The sequence below is a fragment of the Impatiens glandulifera genome, chromosome 3 (genome assembly GCF_907164915.1).
Source record: "Impatiens glandulifera chromosome 3, dImpGla2.1, whole genome shotgun sequence".
NCBI classification, from domain to species: domain Eukaryota; kingdom Viridiplantae; phylum Streptophyta; class Magnoliopsida; order Ericales; family Balsaminaceae; genus Impatiens; species Impatiens glandulifera.
Genome location: NC_061864.1, coordinates 5,337,877 through 5,359,126, shown reverse-complemented (window position 1 = coordinate 5,359,126; position 21,250 = coordinate 5,337,877). Strand labels below are relative to the sequence as shown.

Below are 21,250 nucleotides of genomic sequence, written 5' to 3'. Positions count from 1 at the left end.
CAAACTATAATATATTATGAAAATTCTCCTAACATCTCAGATTTCAGTAAAAAAAAAACTTAATAATTTCTACCTAAAAATAACTCCCAAATTTTCTAAACACCAGCAGCATATAGGCACAATTTGTATGTAATTCTTATTTCTTTTTTTTCAGTTGCCTTACAAAATTATCTCCAAACAAGGATAACTTGAAATAAAATCACATATGGAAGTTAATAGCACAAGTAAATAATAACTTAAATTCCCCTGAGGCTTCAGAATTCAAAATATGACAAATGTAATTTATGAAGGTAAAAAAATAAGCTTTTAAAATTAGCCTGAAAGAAAATAAAATCGATTAGATTTAGGCAATGTTTCCAGCCAATGCTTTAATTGTATTCCGCCTCCAAATTGCAGACGACGGATCGAATCGAATCTCCCACGTGGGCCAGTAGTGCAAATCTTGCTTTAGTGTTAATACTCGAGGTTTTCCATTCAAATGGATCGTCTTCACTCTTACAAACTCCCCGTCTTCTATTTCCTGAATAACACATATATATATGGTTAACACTTTTTTCTTTTCTTGTAGAGGATTAGATAATGGCTTCTTCAAGTCAAGTGGACATAAAAGTACAAACCTTGGTTACATTAACAAATGCATCTAGGTCAGGCGTTGGTTTCCCATTGATTTCAACAATCCACCGAAGTGCATATAAGCCATATCTATGAACAGGGCTGCCATGACACCACCTGAAACCATACGAGTCTTACGTAAAAATTCGATTTATTTAAAAAAAAAAATCAAAATCAACAATGAAAGAAATCATTCGAATAAGATAACATAGGTCCTGAACAATAAGCAGTTAAATGTGGTCTTCCAATTGCATCACTATACATTTACCTAAAATAAAATGTCTACATGCTTAGAACTCCTTGAAACGAACTTCTTTCTATAAAACATTGATACAAGTTACGACTAAATATTAATTCACATTACAGAGACGACGAAATGGTTCTAACATATGTCCCACCTTTTTTTATCACTAAAGGTTTGTTTTCCAACAAAATGAGCAGCTTGATTAGCCGACCGTTGAAACAATTTTTTGTTTTATGACAATTGATGTCATGTTTTTTTGGTTTTCCCAAATTTGCATTTACTGTAAAATGAATCTCAATTTCTTTAAAAAAGAAAACTGAGTAGTTGAAAATTAAATTATACTGGTATTGAGGTCATGTGGCAAGCCTATGTTCAACAATTCTTATAGAGAATACTGATTTCTAAAATAAAATGCAGAAATAACTATAAGTCCTAAATGCAGAACCCTAAATTCATAACAAAGATAAAATGCAGAACCCTAAATTCCTAAAATATGCTACAATAGAAGAAGTAAGGAACTGTTTGTTTTGGCTTCTTTTAGTCCTTCGATTACCTCGGGATTTGGTTTTGACCGTATCCCGTTAAAGTGAAAGAAATTTAGAACGTAAAAGAAAGCAAAACACCCAATTTATTGATAAGATAGGTAAAGAAGATAACACAAAATGTTTTATCCTCAACTTACATAATTTGTGAATGTCTGAGGCACCTTTACTCTACATTAAACTAATTCTTCAAAACTATTCCAAACTCCTTACAGACATCACTTGTATAGCATTAGCTCTCAATCAAGAATATTAAAATACTAAATTATATTAAAAACAAAAATGAACTCAATAATAGGAGATCTATTTGCAATCATAAAGCTAAATAGGTCTTTTAACAATATAAATTTACTCGAAAGTTAATAAAAGACGATTAAAGAACAATCTGAATACAGTTTTCATGAAATTAATATATATATATATATATATATATATATATATATATATATATATAGAGAGAGAGAGAGAGAGAGAGAGCTGATTGTCTAATTACTGTCTCTAATAAAACTTTGCCACATAGAGACCAACAAATTGACCCAAAAAAATAAACAAAAGAGGGCAAAATTTTATGGAATGTGTAAGGACAGCATCTAAGCTTTAGGAATGTGATTCATCTTATCAAAATCAAACAAACCCATGAAATTGAACTTCAGAAAACTCACCTTGCCACATAGACACCATGGCCCTCCTCTGGAAGAAATCCGAGAGCACGCACAGCTGGATGTGGATCATGGATAATAGAACCACACCAGTTTATCACACGTGTTGTTCCATTTCCATCCCTCACATCTGTTCCGACAAGAAGATCAATTTCACGATCCTGCCAAAATATACAACATTTTATCAATCGTGCTATTGTCCATATAAGAGATGCTCCAGGAAAGCGCTAGTGTATCCTGCTACATTTGTTATTCTTTTCACTCCAACAACATCTTATGGTAGGGAGACATCTTATGGTTCTCAGCATGGAATGTCTTGTATAGCTCAAATGATTTAGATATTATTTCAAAAAGAAACAAGCATGAAGTTTGTAATAAATGAGACACGTATGTTATGCTCATTAATGAGATGGCCACATTGAATTAGATGTTCATGTTTCGCCAAGACTTTTCAACAATGGAAATCAACAAAATTATAATAAACAAGAAAGTGATAGTCAAAAGAATACCATAACAAACCATGTTTACTTCTTCAACCAATTTAATGAAAGCAGGAAAGCTGATGATAGAGACCTAGATGATTAAGTACATTTGATCACCTGTCGGAATATAGTCAAGTTCAACCTTCCATCAGTATCTTTACACTGGTCCAATGATTCACAAGCATTTTCGATGTCACGGAAGCATGTGACAGGCTCCTTATTAATTGCCAATATCATGTCACCTTGTTCCAAAAGATTCTCAGCACTTGATCCCGCCAAACAACCTTTAACACATAATACTTGACGCCTAACAGGATCCTTCTTAACTAGAGCCTACACAAACAAACTAATCAATGAGATTTAAAGATGACTATGATATCTGACACAAAATACACCTTGACTATGATATCTGACACAACATATATAGTCAATTTATTTTAAACAATGTTACACCACGTCTGAATAAAAAAGTTGAAATAAGAGGTTAAGTTTATTTTCCATGGGGAAACCTAAGAAGTTAAGAAATGGAAAATGACCCACAAAACATCCAATAAAATGCAACACTGACTTTATAGAAATTGATCCAATAAGATGAACAGAAGGAGAATAAAAAGTATGGAACACCCAATGCACCCTTTTTGTAGAACCAGTAATAATTCAGAATTAACATATGTTTTGATCTTATTGGCATTTAAAATTCTTATGTTGTTTTCTTATTTATTCTTATTTATTGTTTTGTTTTTTTCTTCCCTTTTGTAACATTTGAACACATCTTGCGTTCTTTTTAATAAAAATTGACCTTTTTAGAAAAAAAACATATGTTTTTGACCGCCATCAGCAATGACAACTTTTGACAAAGCATTAAAAATTCTAATTTAATCCATATTTATGAAACCTTCCCCCAAAATGAACAAAAATCCTTCGTTTGCTTTGTATACACCCCAAATATACCCCCCTTATCTAGAATCTCTTACTGCTCGGGTTTTGGAGGGGTGATATGCATTACACTAGTTACAAGAAATATTTGTTCTGGTGAGAAAGATATAAGGAGCATCACATAAGCAGACAAATAATTTTGTTTTTTCTTTAAAAGAAAGAGAAATATATAAGGAGTAAGAGAACAGAAATCAGAGAATTTTACCTGAATCCATTTATCACTTAACCCAAAACTCCTAGCCTTGGAAAGGAGAGTAGGGTATAATTCGACATCTAAGATCCTAATCAACGGCATTTGCATTACGAAACCATTAATGAGAAGATTTGGGCCACTTTCACCAGATACAATTTTGTCAAGGACATGGGTAATTGCATGAATTGGTAAACCACGGATAAATTGATGATCTTCTGATGAGTTACAATCATACTTCAGCTGTATATAGGATTATACTGTCAAAGCACTACCAAAAACTAAACTAACTCACTAAAGCACCAAATAAGACGAACCTGTGTTGAAAAACTTCCCCAGATAGCCTGAACTCTTCCTTTCTCATCAGCAAGCACGCCCGAGAAAGTACTACCAAAATCTGAGACAGATCATTGATGATATCATTAATGAAATGTTTAAGGATGTTCATCTTTGAAAAGCAAAAACGAGAGTATAGACACCTGGGTCGACTCCTCTTTACAATTCATAAGTTAGCCTGGATCAATTTTAAGCAACAGGAACTTCAAATTACCAGTATCAAGTTCGATGACTTCCATATTTGTTGCTCTATACCTTGGGCAATCAGCAGAGCCTATGTTTAAAGCAGCACAAGGGTTGGTAACAATGGATTTTCTTGAAGTTGCTTGCAAGCTTCTACTTAACCCTACAAGATACACAGAGTCTCCACGACACAGTAAAGGTTCTGCAGAAGTACATGCCATTAAGATCTCATTAGAAATAAGAAAACAGAAGTATATTAAAATATGTATATTGGGAACCTGAAGGTAACTTCAGACTGTAAAACTCCCACGTAACAAAAAAAGAAAAAGAGTCGAGAATAGAAGATCATAAAGAAAAATAGCTTAAACGACCCTTCATAGTGTTTTCATCTGAAAACATAAAAAAAGATGGATATAATAATCTTTCATCTCTCCATCAAATTACAAATACCATGAAAATGTATAATTGAATACTTAAGTGAATAGACATTTGAAAGACATCTTCTATTATTTTGAGTTAGATTACACAACTTTATATAGCTGCTTAGAGAGAGCAAAAAATAAAATATAATCAAAGAATAAGGAAAAAGAAATCTTTGCTAAACTGAAGGGTAGTTACAGGGAATCCTCAATGTAACAAACCACTAGGGGTTGAGAAGCTAAAAAAATACAAATTCTGTATCAAACTGCTAGATAGTAAATAATATGAAGTCCAAAAATATATATGTATATGAGAAGCTACCAGGGAGCAGTTCCGCAGCACGAACAACAGAGGCACCTACAGGCCCAAGAGCAGAAGGATCATATGCAATAAGAGCAAAATTGTGGACGGGGTGGAGAAAAACAACCTGTAGTAGAACACATTGTCTAAGAAATGAACAAGACAAAATCTATGAGAGTTCAACATTGTAGACAACACAAAACTTTTACCTCCCCAGGAATTTCAATTGGAAAGGCCGCAAAAGAAAGCATCACGTCAGATATAGATATTGCAACAGTGTTCTTGTCAACAGCAACTAATCCCATCTTTACAGAATGATATATAATAACACCTGTTCCAAAGAAATGTTGTGAATGCACACCATCAACCATGCATGATGGTGGCACATGAACCTGCAATGTAGTATCGGGTTAAAGCATTCTAATCACAGATATCTGAGTACATTGATGCTTTAAGGTAATTTATCACATAGAAAGTTGCTACAATATATCACAAGTTTTGGTATTTAGACTGCATGCAATGCCATACTTAGATTATATGCCACAATTCCATTCCATGCATTGTGCAACACACAGCAAGGTTACGAACATACTCTAATGCAGTAGTAGTGAATTGTTTTTGACCAACAAATATTTTGTCTATAAAAGGTAAAGCTTGTATGAAAATAGTATCAGGAAAAGTTTCTGGTCATTGAATATCATTATGTAGCATATCATGCAGGGAAAGAAACTTAACATGGGAAAGAATTTATCCAATTAATTTGAGTTGGCTACACGACTCCTACAGCATATAGCACAATCATGGGGAATTAATGCATGGATATTACATGTGATCAGATAATTTCTAACCACTTTACTAGAGTTAATCAACGTTTCCTCTGTCCTTTATAATTCTTTCTACATGTAAACTACTACAGTACTACATCTAACTAGAGCAATCAGTAGTTCTATTCTGCATGACCAGACCATCTCAAATTATTAATTCAATTGCATGGACAATCTAAGGAAATAGCATTGGTGAAAGAACCATAACTTTCCAGAAAAAAAAAAAAGAAAAGAAAAAGAAAGAACCATAACTAAATTGAACACACTTAGGGCTTGATTGGTGTGCATTATTTGGATTTAATCCAAATAAACCAACATCTCATCATCAATCACTTCTCATCAAATTATTCAACCCATCAACTACAATACAAAAACACTCTTACTTTATTTTTTATAACATTTTAAAATATTAAATACTAAAAATATTTTGATGATTTGACCCAAATAATTCACTTAGTTTATCAACTACAATACAACCCAAACATGTTTTTTATTTAAATAAACATTGAAAAAATAACCCTAGACCAAACAAGCCCTTAGTTTATCAAACTTTCTGAATGAAGCGGTCTGGTCAATGGTCCAAAGTTGATGGCAGTAGCTCACTAAGATGAGAACACTGAAGCCATATATGAGGATCTTCCATGTGAACAGAACTTGCATAGTTGTTAGCTTAAGGTTTGGGGAAGCTCATGACGTGCCTAGGGTGAGAACTGGTGATGTCAAAATGCCATGATATAAATATAAACAGAGAAAAAAGAATCTGAACAATGACAAAAAGTAAATTGGATCTAAAACAAAAAACAGAAGACAAGTTGAAGCCAATCACATCTATAGATCCACAATATTACCTCAAACATTACAAGAGTAGGCTCTATGACACGCTCAGCTACCGAGGCCTTAGAAGTTGCAGAAGCTGCTCCTTGGAGATCCCTGACAATTGTACTTTCTGAAATTGTTGAATCTCTCAACTCCACATCTCTATGCTCATTTAAGCAACGATTAGCAATAATATTGGTATCACCAGAAGAGTCCTCAACTCGCCTTTTCTTAGCAACTTGATCCATGCTAGGAATACCATCTACCAATTCTCTGTTTACTTCTACATCTGTATGCTCCATCACGGCTTCATCAGCAACTGGAATCGTGTGATTTGCATGGATTTGCTTGCCATTACTCAGGCCAGTGTAGAACATAGGAGATTCAGGTGACAATGCAGGTTTTATTCTCCATAAACCGGTACAGTCATCACGTGTGTAAATCTGTGGCCGGGCATACCATTCATGCCGATCCACTGTGACAAGGACAGACTGCAGGTAGAAATGTTAAACGTTAAAACTAAGAGAAAAAGAAAGGTGGGACTAATATAAGATCATTAAACTAGAGTTGACCCCTCTTTCAATAAAAAAAATCATTAAACTAGATGAATAAATTATCTGCACAGGAAAATGTCTACATCAAAGACCATATACAGTTGAGACATAAATATTAAATACAGTAAGGGCTTCATCGTGCATGTCGAATGATGTTCCACATAAAGATATTTCTGAAAGCCTTTAGTTTCTCTATTACATCATGTTACTTAGTTGTAGTAGTACCACACACAGGTATGACAATGTTTTGAGAAGCTTGACAAAAACACGGAAAAACCTAGAGGCCAATCAAGATTCTCACTTATATCAAATAAAGCTCGTAATTTAACCTGTGCAAAGTTTAGAAATTGGTCTAATACGTTGTAACTCAACAAAAAAAACAATGGGAGAATGTTGTGTGCACTGGTCGAAACAGTAGAAGAATATTACAGTAGTGGAAACATGAGTATGAATGCTGATAGATGCATCTTGGATGAGCATACCCACAATGGATGGATTCTCATGCTTTGACACTTTATTTTTGTGTTTCCTTTATTTTTAATGGTATGTGGTGAAATTGGAGAAAAGAGATTGATGGTAATGATCTAACCTTCCTCCTATGACGATCCAAGTGACCTATATATTCCAGTGGCACGCGATCACCTCTAGACAACCCAGACAGCACGGATATCAAATCTTCAACACTTGCAATTTCCTCACCTGCAAACTTCTTAATAATGGCATGGCGAGGAACTCCTGCTCTGAAAAGCATGTACCTACAAAAGATGGGTATTGTTAACAACTAAAACACAAAATATCTATTTCATAAGTAAAATGGCCGAATTCTGCTCTTGTAGCAAACCTATGTTCCATAGGAAAATATTAACAAAGATTGCCTAAGAACGAATTTCAAGATTAAACTTTTGAGAGACATAATAGAAAACATACCCTGGTTCGGCAACATAAACAAGCCCACAAGGAAAGCGAAAATTTCTAGCCTGAATGAAAAGAAGACAAGGACAATCACTTAACATTCAACCTTCATAGCAAACATAGAAAATTTAAGTATACACTATATCAAAAAAAATATATATGAAAGCTCCTAGAAGACACACATCCACACAAAGATACTCAATCATATAAGAAATGAGAAGGAAAAAGAAACATCATAGATGACAATTTACTGGATATGAAGTGTTTTTTATTTAACTAAGAAACATTTCTCAGAGAACTGTTAGTCAAATAATTCCAATGACACGCAATTGCGAGAAAGCTATACATGCCACAATAACAATGGATAAAACAAGAAAATTGTACCATTGGCCAGGTATACATAATTGAAGAGGAAATAAGAAAATGAAGCCCAATTCCTTGTCGTAATTTTTGCGATAACTTATTTAATACATTCATTAATTTTTCAAAATATAATTGAAAAAGGAAATGAAGCTCAAAATATCACAAATAATAAGCTCAGTCTAGCCTAAGATTATTAGGAAAATGCAGCCTCAAGAGTTTCACATGCACTAAGCTTCCATTGAAATGTAATCAATTCACCACAAGCTGACTTGATATAAGCTAATGATATGACGTAAGATGTTGGCGTAAGAGGGCATCAAATCCAATATCAAATAAAACCGCAAATCAAATCCTACTCAAATCACAATTCATTTTTTTGATCTGAGTAGTCAACTTAAGTTATGAATATTTCCAGTCTAAGAAAACAATAAATTGGAAACAAAGAAACATACACCAATCATAAACTAACTTCTTGTACTTATCTAGTACCTATGAATGATCTATTACAACATTATTCTTTTTATAAAAATAAATAATTAAATAAATAAATAAGCAAGTAAAGTAATCAAACTTACTCCAAAACTTAATACAACATTATGCAATTTCTAGAATTTCCACTTGAGGCCAGCTATTAGTAGTCACATGGGAATTAATGTTAATCCATGTTCTCCTTTGCAACCATGCCAAAAGAAAGGGCACCGATAATTCAAAATACTCTTGCTACTCCTTTACATGAATAGAATCATATTTCATATGATACACACAACTAGAAATAAACAACTGCACGTAAAATCAGATAAAAATCCCCCTCTATAACCTAAAAGATCTTATCCACTATATGAAGCTGAAGCATCAAAGTCAAACAAACCTGTTGATATGAAAGAGGGTGTATGACACCACCACTGACATCCAAGAAGTAGGCAGGAGTTATTGAATGCAAATCCTGGACCTGATAGAATAGAAATTTAGCAGCATATAAGAAACTGAAATTTAAACCTAGCAGAATCATTCCATAAATAATTAGCTGAAGCAATCTGATAAGGAGGACCTTCAGCCCCAATAATAGGCTGAGTCAGCAGACGTTAGGAGATAATAAGCTGTATTAACAGAATTTGTTCAAGTGTTAATTAGATGTTTTAACAACATGAATAATTCTGGATTTGGCAAGATCTAATTAATGGAATTGGCACCAATACCCCCTATGTTGAATTAGAAATCTGTTTTTCCCTCCTCAGGTTCTTCTCTCTCCTCATCTCCATTCTAGTCGCATTTTCTCACCTCCTTGCAAAGGATTCTCATCTCTTCTATTTCAGATTCTCTCAAGATAGTACCCTTCTCTCATCTCCTATTCTACTCTACAATCACTCCATCAGTTCAGTCACAAGGTATTTGACTATGTTCCAATTGCAGGTTACCCGCATATAGGTTTCATACTTACTTTGATGAAGTAAGCATAATTCACAACTTCATGTCATGAATAACATCTAAAATATCAATATCATTCATATAAGTGTAACATGAAAATGAGCGTGGGGGATACAGAAAGAGAGACCCTACAATGTATTTCATAAAAAGAATAAAAGTTTGTACTAGCCAGCATTTGAGTATCTCACCATTAGTTCTACAGTCATTTGTGTGCCACCCCTTTCAATCTGCAGTTCAATTTTTTTATCCACACTGTCATCTAGTAGAGTTTCCATTTTCAGGAACTGAGTAAGCACCTGTACCACAGATTATTGTTAAATATAATTGCTGAAGCTATAGATTTCCACATAGAAGTCATATTACACAATCTTTATCCTGAACTGTTCATCAGGTTATAAAATATACTTTCCTGGAAGACTAACAATTGGGTAAATACCATGAAACAATTCCATAGACTAGTTAGTTATCTATTTGTGCCTTGTGAATGGTCGGCATTTTCAGTCATAACACGGTAACAATAATAACTATTATCTATTAACTTCTAGGAAACAATAGTCCAGGCCAAGCAGGGGGTGTGACACCCTTTGCATGAAACTGATCAATGTTCATTTTATATCAAATAAATTGCATAAAAAACACATTTACCTCTTTGTGGAAAATCAAAGAAAATTTGTATGGTTGAAAATGTTTACTTACTTTTTATTTTTTGTTTGTAGAATAAAAAATAAAATTAAAAATAAGAAAAACAACTCAAAACAATTCATTGTCTAAGGCTCTCGACCACATCCAACATATCCCACACCGAGATGACTACAAAGACGTTATCAATAGAAGTGAGACACTAAGGAATTTGCTCTTCAAACATGACAATGGTTTTTCCTTATTGTCTCCTTTCATCCCATAAAGGTCTACCAGATGATAATATATAAGGTATATCAACTCTTGTCAAGGAGAATCTTCCAACTCCAATTAGTCCAAAGCTCCAAAAAATGTGGATTGAGTGAGGCATAACATAGTCAAGTTTAAGAATGCTGAATAACATATCCAAAAGTCCTTTCAAAAATGGGCAGTGCATAAGAAAATGAGATTGATTACTTACAAGATAAGCAACATGTGCTCGCAATATTGAAACCATTTCTCTTGAGCTTTTTCTTTTTGAAAAGGGCCAACTTTTCATTAGAAAAAGAAATATAGGGTGCGTTCAAGCATTGCAAAAAAGGGAGTGGGGGTAGGGAGAAAAGGAGAACCAAGGTCTAATATGAGAAGAATAGAAGAAAAAAACTACGAACTTAAATGAGTACAATAACAGTTGTGAACAGAATAAATAAAGGAAGAAAATTCAAATAGCATATTAACTTTTGATTGACTCAAATAACCCATTGACCTTGCTCGTGTGGATCAAATAACCTCAACAAAATTTCAAGCCCATCAAATCTCATTCCATCTGTAACTCTGTTGAGTTGACAACCCCCAAACCTTGATGAGATAATGTGGTTACTGACTGAATCATTGAAATTATTACAATGAGAGAGGTTATTTGATAAACCATACATGTTCAATGGGCTATTTGAGCTTTTGAGCAATTTTCCTTATAAATACCAAGATATTGTGTGCAAAACTTATGTTCAATGTAGATTATTGATATACATACATAATGGCGAAGAACTTACATCCCCATTCATGCGAACAAGAATATCACCCGGCTCAAGAAGTTTCTGAGCAGGCCCACCTGGAACCTGCAGAGTAACTCAGTAGCTATCCGCAGAGAATATAAAATAAAAGTCATAAGAAAGTAAAGAATATTTACATACCACAGAATGAACCACAAGCATTCCCGTTTCACCAAGTGGAGAAGCATGACGTACCATCTATCCGCATCAAAGAAATATCAATTAAATTTAGGGAATAAAGAAATGTGCTTCATGGAGATGAACATCCATGGTACCAGGAGATGTCACCTGTTCTGTTTCACTTTTCAGACCAAGCCTACGTGTCTCATCAAACCCTTTGTGAATAAATGTTGCCTACAAAATACATGAGTGGAGTGATATCAATGAATGCTAAATTGCTAATCACTGACTTCCTTTAACAAAAACACAGAATGAACATATGAAAAACTCATTGTCTTCTTGCTATAATCCAATTCCAATTGCACAATGGATTGAGCTAATCTACCCACCTATTGCATGAATAACCAATTACAATGCTTAAGAGTCAAGTTGATATTTTTTCTTACAATCTCATCAACCTGAAACATTCCTCTAATGAACTCACACGGGAACTTCTTAAGTAAATGGAATACAAAGTTGTGATCAGTCAAATACTGCAAAGCCTTGTAGTCAGATATTATTATGCTGTGGGACTAAGTCCATCAAAATCCAATAACTTCCTGGGAAGAATACAGACAAAGATCAATTTATATTAATATGAAAATAGCCTCTGTCCAGTATTACGGTATATTGGAGAGTTAAGGAAAATATTGCTATCAATAGTTAGTTCTTCAGAAGTGTCCTAGCTTCTTTACAGGTCTTTATAAGTACATATATAAATGATTCCAAGTTGGCATTCAATCAGGATTACTGGGTCATACATAAACAGCTCTTTTGGCAGTAACATATTGACCCTTATGATGCTTGTACTTTTTCAGAAATTACATATTGTTTATTAAAAGCTTGTAGGAACCTCAAATAGATGCCCCAAAACATAGATAATCAAAACAACCATAAGTTACTTCCAGAATGTGATCAAACCAAATAAAAGAAAATTAATGCAGCACCTAATGAAACATTTCCATGAGTGCAAGAAGCGTTCAAACATTACAAAGGAAGGAAAAAACAAAACAATAAATAAATAAGAAAACAACATAAGAATCCATGATGCATTATGTTGAACACAGAAAATGGTGAGAAGTGAATAATGTGATCACCAATTAAAGAAACAGAAAGATATAAAATGGATACAAACCTGGAGTGTGCCACGGGGTATTTTAACTGCCTCACACTTATCTCTAGATAAACCTCCATTCTGCAAGATTTTTAATGCCCTTACGACCTGCGAGTAGCATCACTACAGCATTAATACTTCAGTTATGAAAACTTCACTGATCACACAAGGATGCTCTCCTCTATGGACTACCAAGCAAGTGTAAATTCAGAAACAATAGCTACTCCTAGTGCCAAACTACAGCCGATACAAAATTCCAGCCGATCTAAACCATCATGAAGCAAAGGGCTCAATCAACATAGACAGACGCAGAAAGGTTGATGGGGTTCTAATAATACCTAAAGCACTGTAAATGAGAAACTTTGGGATTTCACTTCCTCAACAGAAGCTATGAGTATAGATTTCACTTTGGGATTACACCTTATCTATTTCTACAAACTTCATCTATTCAATACCTTTACAACTCCTATTTGGTTTCAGGTAGGAACTATGTAGACCATGAAACAAAGAAAGAAACTAGTACTCACCCTTTCTAAAGGTAAGAAGAATGCTGAAGCACTTGACGACTTGCTCCCAGCATTCAAAGCAATGGCCCTACCTTGCCAGTCAATTACTGGAGAACCACTTGAACCCCCTTTAGTTCCCGAAGCTGCCTGCAGGCATGATAAAGAAAAAGTTGAAATGCCAAACATGACATCACAAACATAAAACTGTCATGTGACAAAAGAACTTCCTACAAAAATATTTATGTGAGATTGAGCTACACATTCTCTAAAAGAGTTAGTTCCTCCTCTTTTTATTTATAGAACTTCAATGGATACATTTATCTTCTACAACATCAATAATTCCAAAATAGAATGAAACCTGTAAAATTAAGAATAGAGCATGTAAGGTGAATAAAAACCATAAACATTACAGTCAATCCAAAACCAAATCCTATTCTCATACTGATCATCTGCATAAACATCAGCAACACTCATGGTGGCATAAAAACTGGTTCTTCCCTGCCTCTTATTTTTCTCTGCATTTAATCTACAGCTATGAACAGTGCTAATAGAATTCTTGAATTTAGTATCTAGTCCCAGCACCCCTCCTCCCTTTTTTAATTCCCATCCAGGCAGATATGAGGGTTATACAAGTCATGGAATGCATAACAATATAAATAAGAGAGACCTCTCTTTCTCTAAACATCCCTCCCACTTTTTTTACAATGTCAAATTGACATAATAGTTTTTTTGAAAAAGATCAACTTTCATTAAATAAAAAGAGCGCAAGAAGCGTTCATAATAGTGTATCCTCAAACTTCAAGAAAAGGAAGAATCCCAATCGGGCTTTGACAATTAGCAACTACTTGTCATGAATCCACTCCCCGGACTCACATTAATGGAGGTGTAAAGAAAAATAAATAAAATTTTGATATGTTTCACTTTGTATTCATTCTCATAATATATAGGGAAACATCCACCATGCCTAAAAAAATGAGATTACCAGGAAATAGTTTTAATTAATATTATTAGGATGGGGGTGACAGAAGATTTTGTCACTGCTTATTTTCCATGTAACTCAGACAAATAGAGTTTTTTTCAACGTATCAACACTCATTCTCATTTGAGTATAGAAAAATATGGTGATAATGGGATAATAATTATTTCCAATGGGGAGGACTAGAGGATCATCATAACTGATATTTGTCATATGCTAGTGCGGTCAATATCATTTTCACCTTTCTCAGGCCATGAGCAATAATGAAGAACAAATCACAGAAGAATTCATAACTCTTTTAAATTCATTGAACAATGAAATATTAACCTGTGAATGAAAGCAAGGGTATATATATGGACACAACTTCGTGGAAGCTTGAGGGGAAAAGGAGCAATGCGATGTTTAAGGCAAATAGTAAAAATTTCCATTATTTTCTGCTACACAATTTAGTCACATGTGTAACAACTTAATCACAACATGAGTGTCTACAACATGTACTTCTAATTAATTAACAATTAGTCTTTGGAAATCCCAAGCACGTTTTATTTAAAATAACACATTTATACTCAGTCTTTTGCACATGGTACCCAAGGCATGTACGAACTGATATCATCAACTTTGTCTAAGAAACTATTCCACAGAAACCAACTTTGGGATTCCACAAAAATAAAGCAGGGATTAGTTCAGACTTAATATGTGGTGTCGATTGTACCAACCGCGACCAAAACCAAAACGAATCAAAAATAAGAAGGACAAGAAATTATTCTGCCTAAGTATATATTTATTTTTGCTGCAATCCTGCCTACACATTAACAAGCACATTTCTGCATACATATATAATCAATTTCTTAACAAAGAATGACACAACAAAGAACACCCAATTATTACAATCTGAGCTGGCTAATCCTGCCTCTTCTACAATCACGCGATACGAAAATAACTCAAAACAATAAGAGCTAAAAAATAGGTCCCAAACCTATCAATCCCTTTTCACTAAGAAAACAATAAAAATAGTTTCCCAAAAAATGTTGGGTATAAATGCAGAAAAAAATTGCTCATAGACATTCAACATATGAAATACCAAAACCAAATTCATTGTACAGTAAATTCAACATATCTAACAAAGTCAGTCAAAGACATCTTGTATAACCACTCAAACAACCATCCACATATAAGGAAAAATTCACTTAACAAGGTCCCGCTAATAACCTAAGCCTGTCATAAAAATTACTTAAAAAGAAAAGGTGCTCTTATAATATAGAGAAGTTACAACTGAATTAATGATGCCATTTAACAATCCTATTCAGCTATACAAGTCACTAGAGCTGAAGCACAAACTTAGAACAAATTCCACCTGATGACACAAACGCAACAAAATATAGCATTAGCAGAAAGCTTACTTGCATATAGAAAGTATTGAAATCATTGTATCCATCCCTGCATTGATGAAAAATAATCAATAAGTTATCTCATGTTCAAGAGAAGTTTCTAGGTTTTATTTATAATTTGTTTTTGAATTTAGGAAGCTAACACGACCCCTACAGTCATAGCTCCCACTTAAACTTAAGGCGTTCTTATTGAGAATCGAACCCGTGACATTTGGTCTCTTAGACTCGACTCTTGTCATTTGAGCTAACAAAGGGAAGAATAACATTTAACATAAATGCCTTTGAGAAACCACCTTAATACTGTAACATTTTGGCCAATTATAAAACAAAATTAACATAATCTTAATCACTATGGTACTGGCGTAAAGGACACGGGACATTTTAACAAAGAGAAGAACAACATTTAACATAAGGACCTTTGAGAAAGCATCTTAATAATCTAGCATTTTGGCCATTTATGAAACAGAATTGACATCATTTTAATCACAACTATGGTACTGGAGTAAAGGACACGGGGTCCTTTATCACTACATCGTCTACAAGTAATTCACCTGATTTCATCTTACAATGTGATATATCATCTTCTTCAGATCTATGCGACATAAACACAATTCTGCTCATTTTTCAATAAAATAACTTAAAGTGTTCTTAGTAAGAATCGAACCCGCGGCATTTGGTCTCTTAGGCACGACTCTTGTAACTTGAGCTAACAAAGGGAAGAATAACATTTAACATAAAGGCCTCTGAGACACCCTAATAATGTAACATTTGGGCCAATTATAAAACAAAGACATCATCTTAATCACTATGGTACTGGCTTAAAGGACACGGGGCCATTTTAACAAAGGGAAGAATAATATTTAACACAAAGGCCTTTGAGAAAGCAACTTAATAATGTAGCATTTTGGCCAATTATGAAACAAAATTGACATCATTTTAATCACAACTATGGTACTCGCGTAAAGGACACTGGTCCATTTATCACTACATCGTCAACAAATAATTCACCTAATTTCATCTTACAATATGACATATCCTCTTCTTCAGATCTATGCGACATAAGCACAATTCTGCTAATTTTTCAATAAAACAACATTTTTCCAACAATTCTTCAGGTCATTGATTTTTCCATTAGCTCGATGATTGGTATGTGCAGGAAGTGTTGAGGATTGTAATTGAATTGTATGTGCGGATGAGGCTTTGTGTTGAGTTGGGATGGGATGGATGGATTAGATTGGCTTTCATGAAGGATTTTGCGGGTTTTGTTCCCTGTTCTTCACGCGTATTATCCAGGCACGCTATGGACATCATCAGGTGGAGACGATTGTATGCCGGCATTGGCTCCAATTTTGTGGGAATGACAAATAATTATTTTTTGGATTTGTTTTGATCATGTGCTCACTGTGCATAACTTTAATCCTTGAAAGATATCCCAATAAGTATTTAAGTTTATTTCTTCGTTTACTTCTTTCTTTTTCCCACCCTTTTTGTTCTATTATGCTGTTGCTTGTATTCTTAAGTGCATTTCGCGACTATCTTAATAAAACAAGCTTTAATTTTTTAAAAATATATATTTCATTGCCTTTTACAATAATAAGTTTGTAACAATACTGTTCAAAACTAATTTTAAATGGAAATTTTTTTAGCAAGTTTTACCTTAGGAGTTGGTGGAAACGTCAGTTAGAACTGAACAATTAGGTGAATTCCCTTAAACTAGTCCTTGTTAACACACTAATTGACATTTAAAATTCTTACGTTGTTTTCTTATTTATTGTTTTGTTTTTTTTCTTCCCTTTTGTAGCGTTTGAACGCATCTTGCGCTCTTTCTAATAAAAGTTGACATTTTTCAAAAAAAAAAACCTAATGGGCCCTGTTTTAATGAAAAAATGAGTTTCATGAAAAAACTGAGCGCTTTTCACTAAAGGTGAAAACATAATTAAAACAGATGAAATATCATTTAATATACAAGCATGTCATCTTACGAGTTGAACAAAGGAGAAAGGCCTTGTTTTTTCTGGAAAATATGTCTCAGAACCTAAGCTTTCTAGTTTGGATTGAGAGGCACACAAAACCATTCAATTTCCTTAGAATTATGCCTCTTGCAAAGTGGGTAATCACAAAAACATAAACTAGTCCTTGTCAAGAAAAATATGTACCTTTTCATAATAGTGTTGCAATTAATAAAAAAACTCGGAAAATATAGATATTGGATGACAAAAAGTAGAGATATATACATGGAAATGATGACTACTTACTTTTTGTATTGAGGAGCATCTCTATCCAAACGAGCAAGAGTACCAGCTAAAATAGAGACCTAAGTAAGAGGAATCAAAAAACATGCATTTTTATTCATGGCCAATAAATAAAAAGACATACAACCCCTACATAGGAAAAAATTAAACGATGATTGCAAGAGAAAAAAAAAATTAGCTAAGTTGGACAAATACAAAGTTACAGTGCAGCTTTTCTTCACAAATGTAGCTAATTATGCATAAGCTTATCATTTCAGGTCCCAGAGTTATGAATATCCATTTATTTTGGATCTTTCAAGATTGATGGATCTAAATCACTGAGTCCAAATATATGAGAAAAAAGTCTATGTACCCTACCACATCATTTTCTTATCCATCATGTCCATCAAATGATAAAAAAGATTAAGACACTTGAGAGTACAAAAACTCCAGAAATCAGCCTTTAGCCTACTAATGTTAAGAACCTCCCGCACTATATATACCATTTTCTGCCACCCACGGTAGACACATGTGTCACGTATTGGAAATCTTCCCATATCAACTTAATTTCTTTTTTTTGAATAGTTCCCCATCCCTCACAAGAAGCTTTCTCACAACATGAAACATAAACAAAACTCATTACAAATTTCGCAACTCGGAAATATGTTCTATGGCTTAGTTAAACAGCTAATCGTGGAAAACGCATGAAATGAAATTTTTTATCCATTTATTATGGATTTAACTAAACTCAAATGCTAGTAGGACATAATAACTACTATATTATTGTGTGGCCTTACTCCTGTGTGTCCAGCTTAGTTAGAATTCAACCCTTTGACACTTCCAAGTAAACCACAGTACATTTCCTACAAAGACTGCATACACGCATTCAAAGAGTCAAACACCAATAATCCAATTATTTCTTAAGGTTAGAGGTGGTGAATAGTAATGGGCTAATGAGGAATCTGCACAAAATGGGATTTCTTTGAGCTGCTAGGGATCTAATAGTTTCTTTTGGTTTTTATGGCTTTCCTTTCCCTTTGTTATTGTTATTCGTACGGCATTCCTTTTCCTTTGTTAGTGTTTTTTGCTTGTAACTTTCTTTTGAACGCATATTGCACTCACACCTTGTGTTGATTTAGAAATGAACATTTTTTCAACAACAAAAAATCTTTGATGTGTACTTTTTTTTTAAGCCAAAGAGTTGGTGACCTTGACGTGTACTTTTGATTTTCTTCAAGTCTTTTGTATTTGACAAATGTTTACCATATTGGATGGTCCATTGAACTACTATAAGCCACAATACGATTTCCTATTTATCCACTTTCAAGAGTATTTGTTCTCAATAAAGAATGTTACTCTTTTGTCTGGTAAAACATTTGCATTTTCTTCAACATTCATCATCAACATGAGAGGAAAGAGCTTTGAGACTTTAGGAGGTACTGCGATTTAATATTTGGGGACTACATTTTGCAAACACTGTTTCTTGTCATAAGGTATGAATCAGTACACAAAAAGAAAAACAAGGGAGAAGTCAGGCTAGCATATTAGGGTTTTTCTTCAATAGGAAAGACTCCCTAATTTGGTTTCCAAGCAAGCGTGATGTCTTTATGAAAAATCATTTTTTCATGAGAAATATTTCACCAGCACCCAAAAAGAAAATGTGAGCTCAGACAATATGTGTCCAAATTTATATTTCTTTTGTTACTTATAAAAAGAAATCCCTTCATTTTTTGGATTGACAAACATGATTCTGAATTTCCCATGGAAGGATTAGAAAATCAAGTTCTTCACATGCAAACAGCAACTACAAGCAAAATATTGTTATAGGTTTCATAAAAGAAGTTGAATAAAAATATTATCTTAAATAAACATATAGAAATGGCATATGACTTTAAGGGTTTCATGCAACATCACATTAAAAGACTGCTTGTAACATCACAGTGAAAGACAGTAATATCATTATACCTTCTCTCCACTATCATTGCCAACAACTCTGATTTCTAATCCAACACAAGCAGCCTCTGGAGCCAGAGGAATCTCCTCATAATTTAGGAACTGAATGGCACCAGGGTTATAGCGAAAGAAACCAAAATCATGTACCTTGAAAGGAAAGCCATGACATTAACATAAGTTACTTTCTCTGTGAGAGTGAATATGCACATATAAAGATTAAGTAGTCCACCAAAATCTATTTTAAATATGCATATTTATATGTAATACAAAAACTAACATAAGAATGCAATGAAATTGGAAGAAGAAACTTGCAAAGAAACATATATAACCAGATATACCACGAAAGGAAGGAGAGTGTGTGTGTGTGTGCATGCACTAATATACTTCATGTAACCAGATATACCAATCACATGATCTGTCCTATTGATGTAGATTCACTGTGAAAGCTTTCAAATCAATATAAATATGTCCAAGCAAATTTTGCGGTCTCTAGAAAGATAAATTCTCTTTGTTGAAGGGTGTTTAGCATTTCTTGCACTAATATACTTCATGTAAAATGCATCAACTGATTGCTTTTTCCATTATTAATCTTTAATTTTGCTATAAAAAAAATTGTGGCCATTGGACATGTTTACACAGATGCAAATTGAAGTATGATAACTAACCGGGTCTCTGTAGATAGGATATATAGAAACTTCTTCACGGTTCACAAACATAGCTTCTGCAACTACAGGTCCTATAACAACATAAAGCCAAGTGAATTAGGGACATAAAAAGAAGGAATATGGAAGATAAATAGAGTTAATTTTGTAATCATCTACCAGGCTTGACAACATGACGATTGCTAAGTATGATTCCACGATGTTTATCAACAACAAAGCCAGTGGCATAGCTGGCGCCAGCAGCTTCAGTGTCGAAAGCGCGACAAGCAGTCGTGCGTAGGACGACCACAGCAGGAACAACCATGCTCAATGCCTTCCTCCAGTCCTCGGCAGTGGCAGTACTTTCCTTGAAGGGAGGATCAATCTCCATGGATAGCTCTTCCTTCATGCTCGATCCCTCTCTCTCTTCCATTGTTTCTGATTGCAACCTCTCCAGTGGATCATCCATTTTTCACAATTAAGTGAATGTTCGTCGAAACCTAGTCTGATCCCACTTTGGAACTAAAGAGTGAGTGATTCGCTTTTAATTAGGGTTTCAGATGGAAGACAAATGGAGAGAAAATAGTAGTGTTGTAGACATTGGATGATGACTTCACGAATAGGAAGCTCAATGGAAATTTGGTATAGACTCAAACAAGAACACTCACTGACTTTTTTTCTTTTTTTTTATCTATTATTTTATATTATGATTTATTTTAAGGATAATTAATATTTTATAATAAACAAAATTGAGGATCTCTGTTTTAGGAATTAGACTTTTACCTGGGTTTAAAACACCGAAAAAAAAAAGGCC

At 33.9% G+C, this 21,250-nt stretch overlaps 1 protein-coding gene across 2 annotated transcripts; it reads right to left on the bottom strand.

Annotated features, from left to right (window-relative positions):
• Positions 1-114: 114 nt before the first annotated feature.
• On the bottom strand, positions 115-21,078 carry LOC124928683 (protease Do-like 7). Of its 2 annotated transcripts, XM_047468939.1 has the most exons (24): positions 20,617-21,078; positions 20,461-20,531; positions 19,808-19,942; positions 17,867-17,925; positions 15,624-15,660; positions 13,269-13,394; positions 12,763-12,849; positions 11,757-11,822; positions 11,610-11,666; positions 11,469-11,534; positions 9,987-10,094; positions 9,242-9,322; positions 8,026-8,075; positions 7,688-7,853; positions 6,577-7,035; positions 5,114-5,296; positions 4,926-5,031; positions 4,216-4,386; positions 3,983-4,062; positions 3,681-3,908; positions 2,657-2,872; positions 2,061-2,218; positions 618-729; positions 115-520 (listed from the first exon to the last, which is right to left on the bottom strand). In XM_047468939.1, exons 1-24 carry the CDS (start codon positions 20,903-20,905, stop codon positions 344-346), a joined length of 3,288 nt encoding a protein of 1,095 aa, XP_047324895.1. In that variant the 5' UTR covers positions 20,906-21,078; the 3' UTR covers positions 115-343. The 2 variants fall into 2 exon arrangements, with proteins under 2 accessions (XP_047324895.1, XP_047324896.1); XM_047468940.1 differs by lacking the exons at positions 19,808-19,942; positions 20,461-20,531; positions 20,617-21,078 and adding an exon at positions 18,640-18,706.
• Between the last annotated feature and the right edge of the window lie 172 nt (positions 21,079-21,250).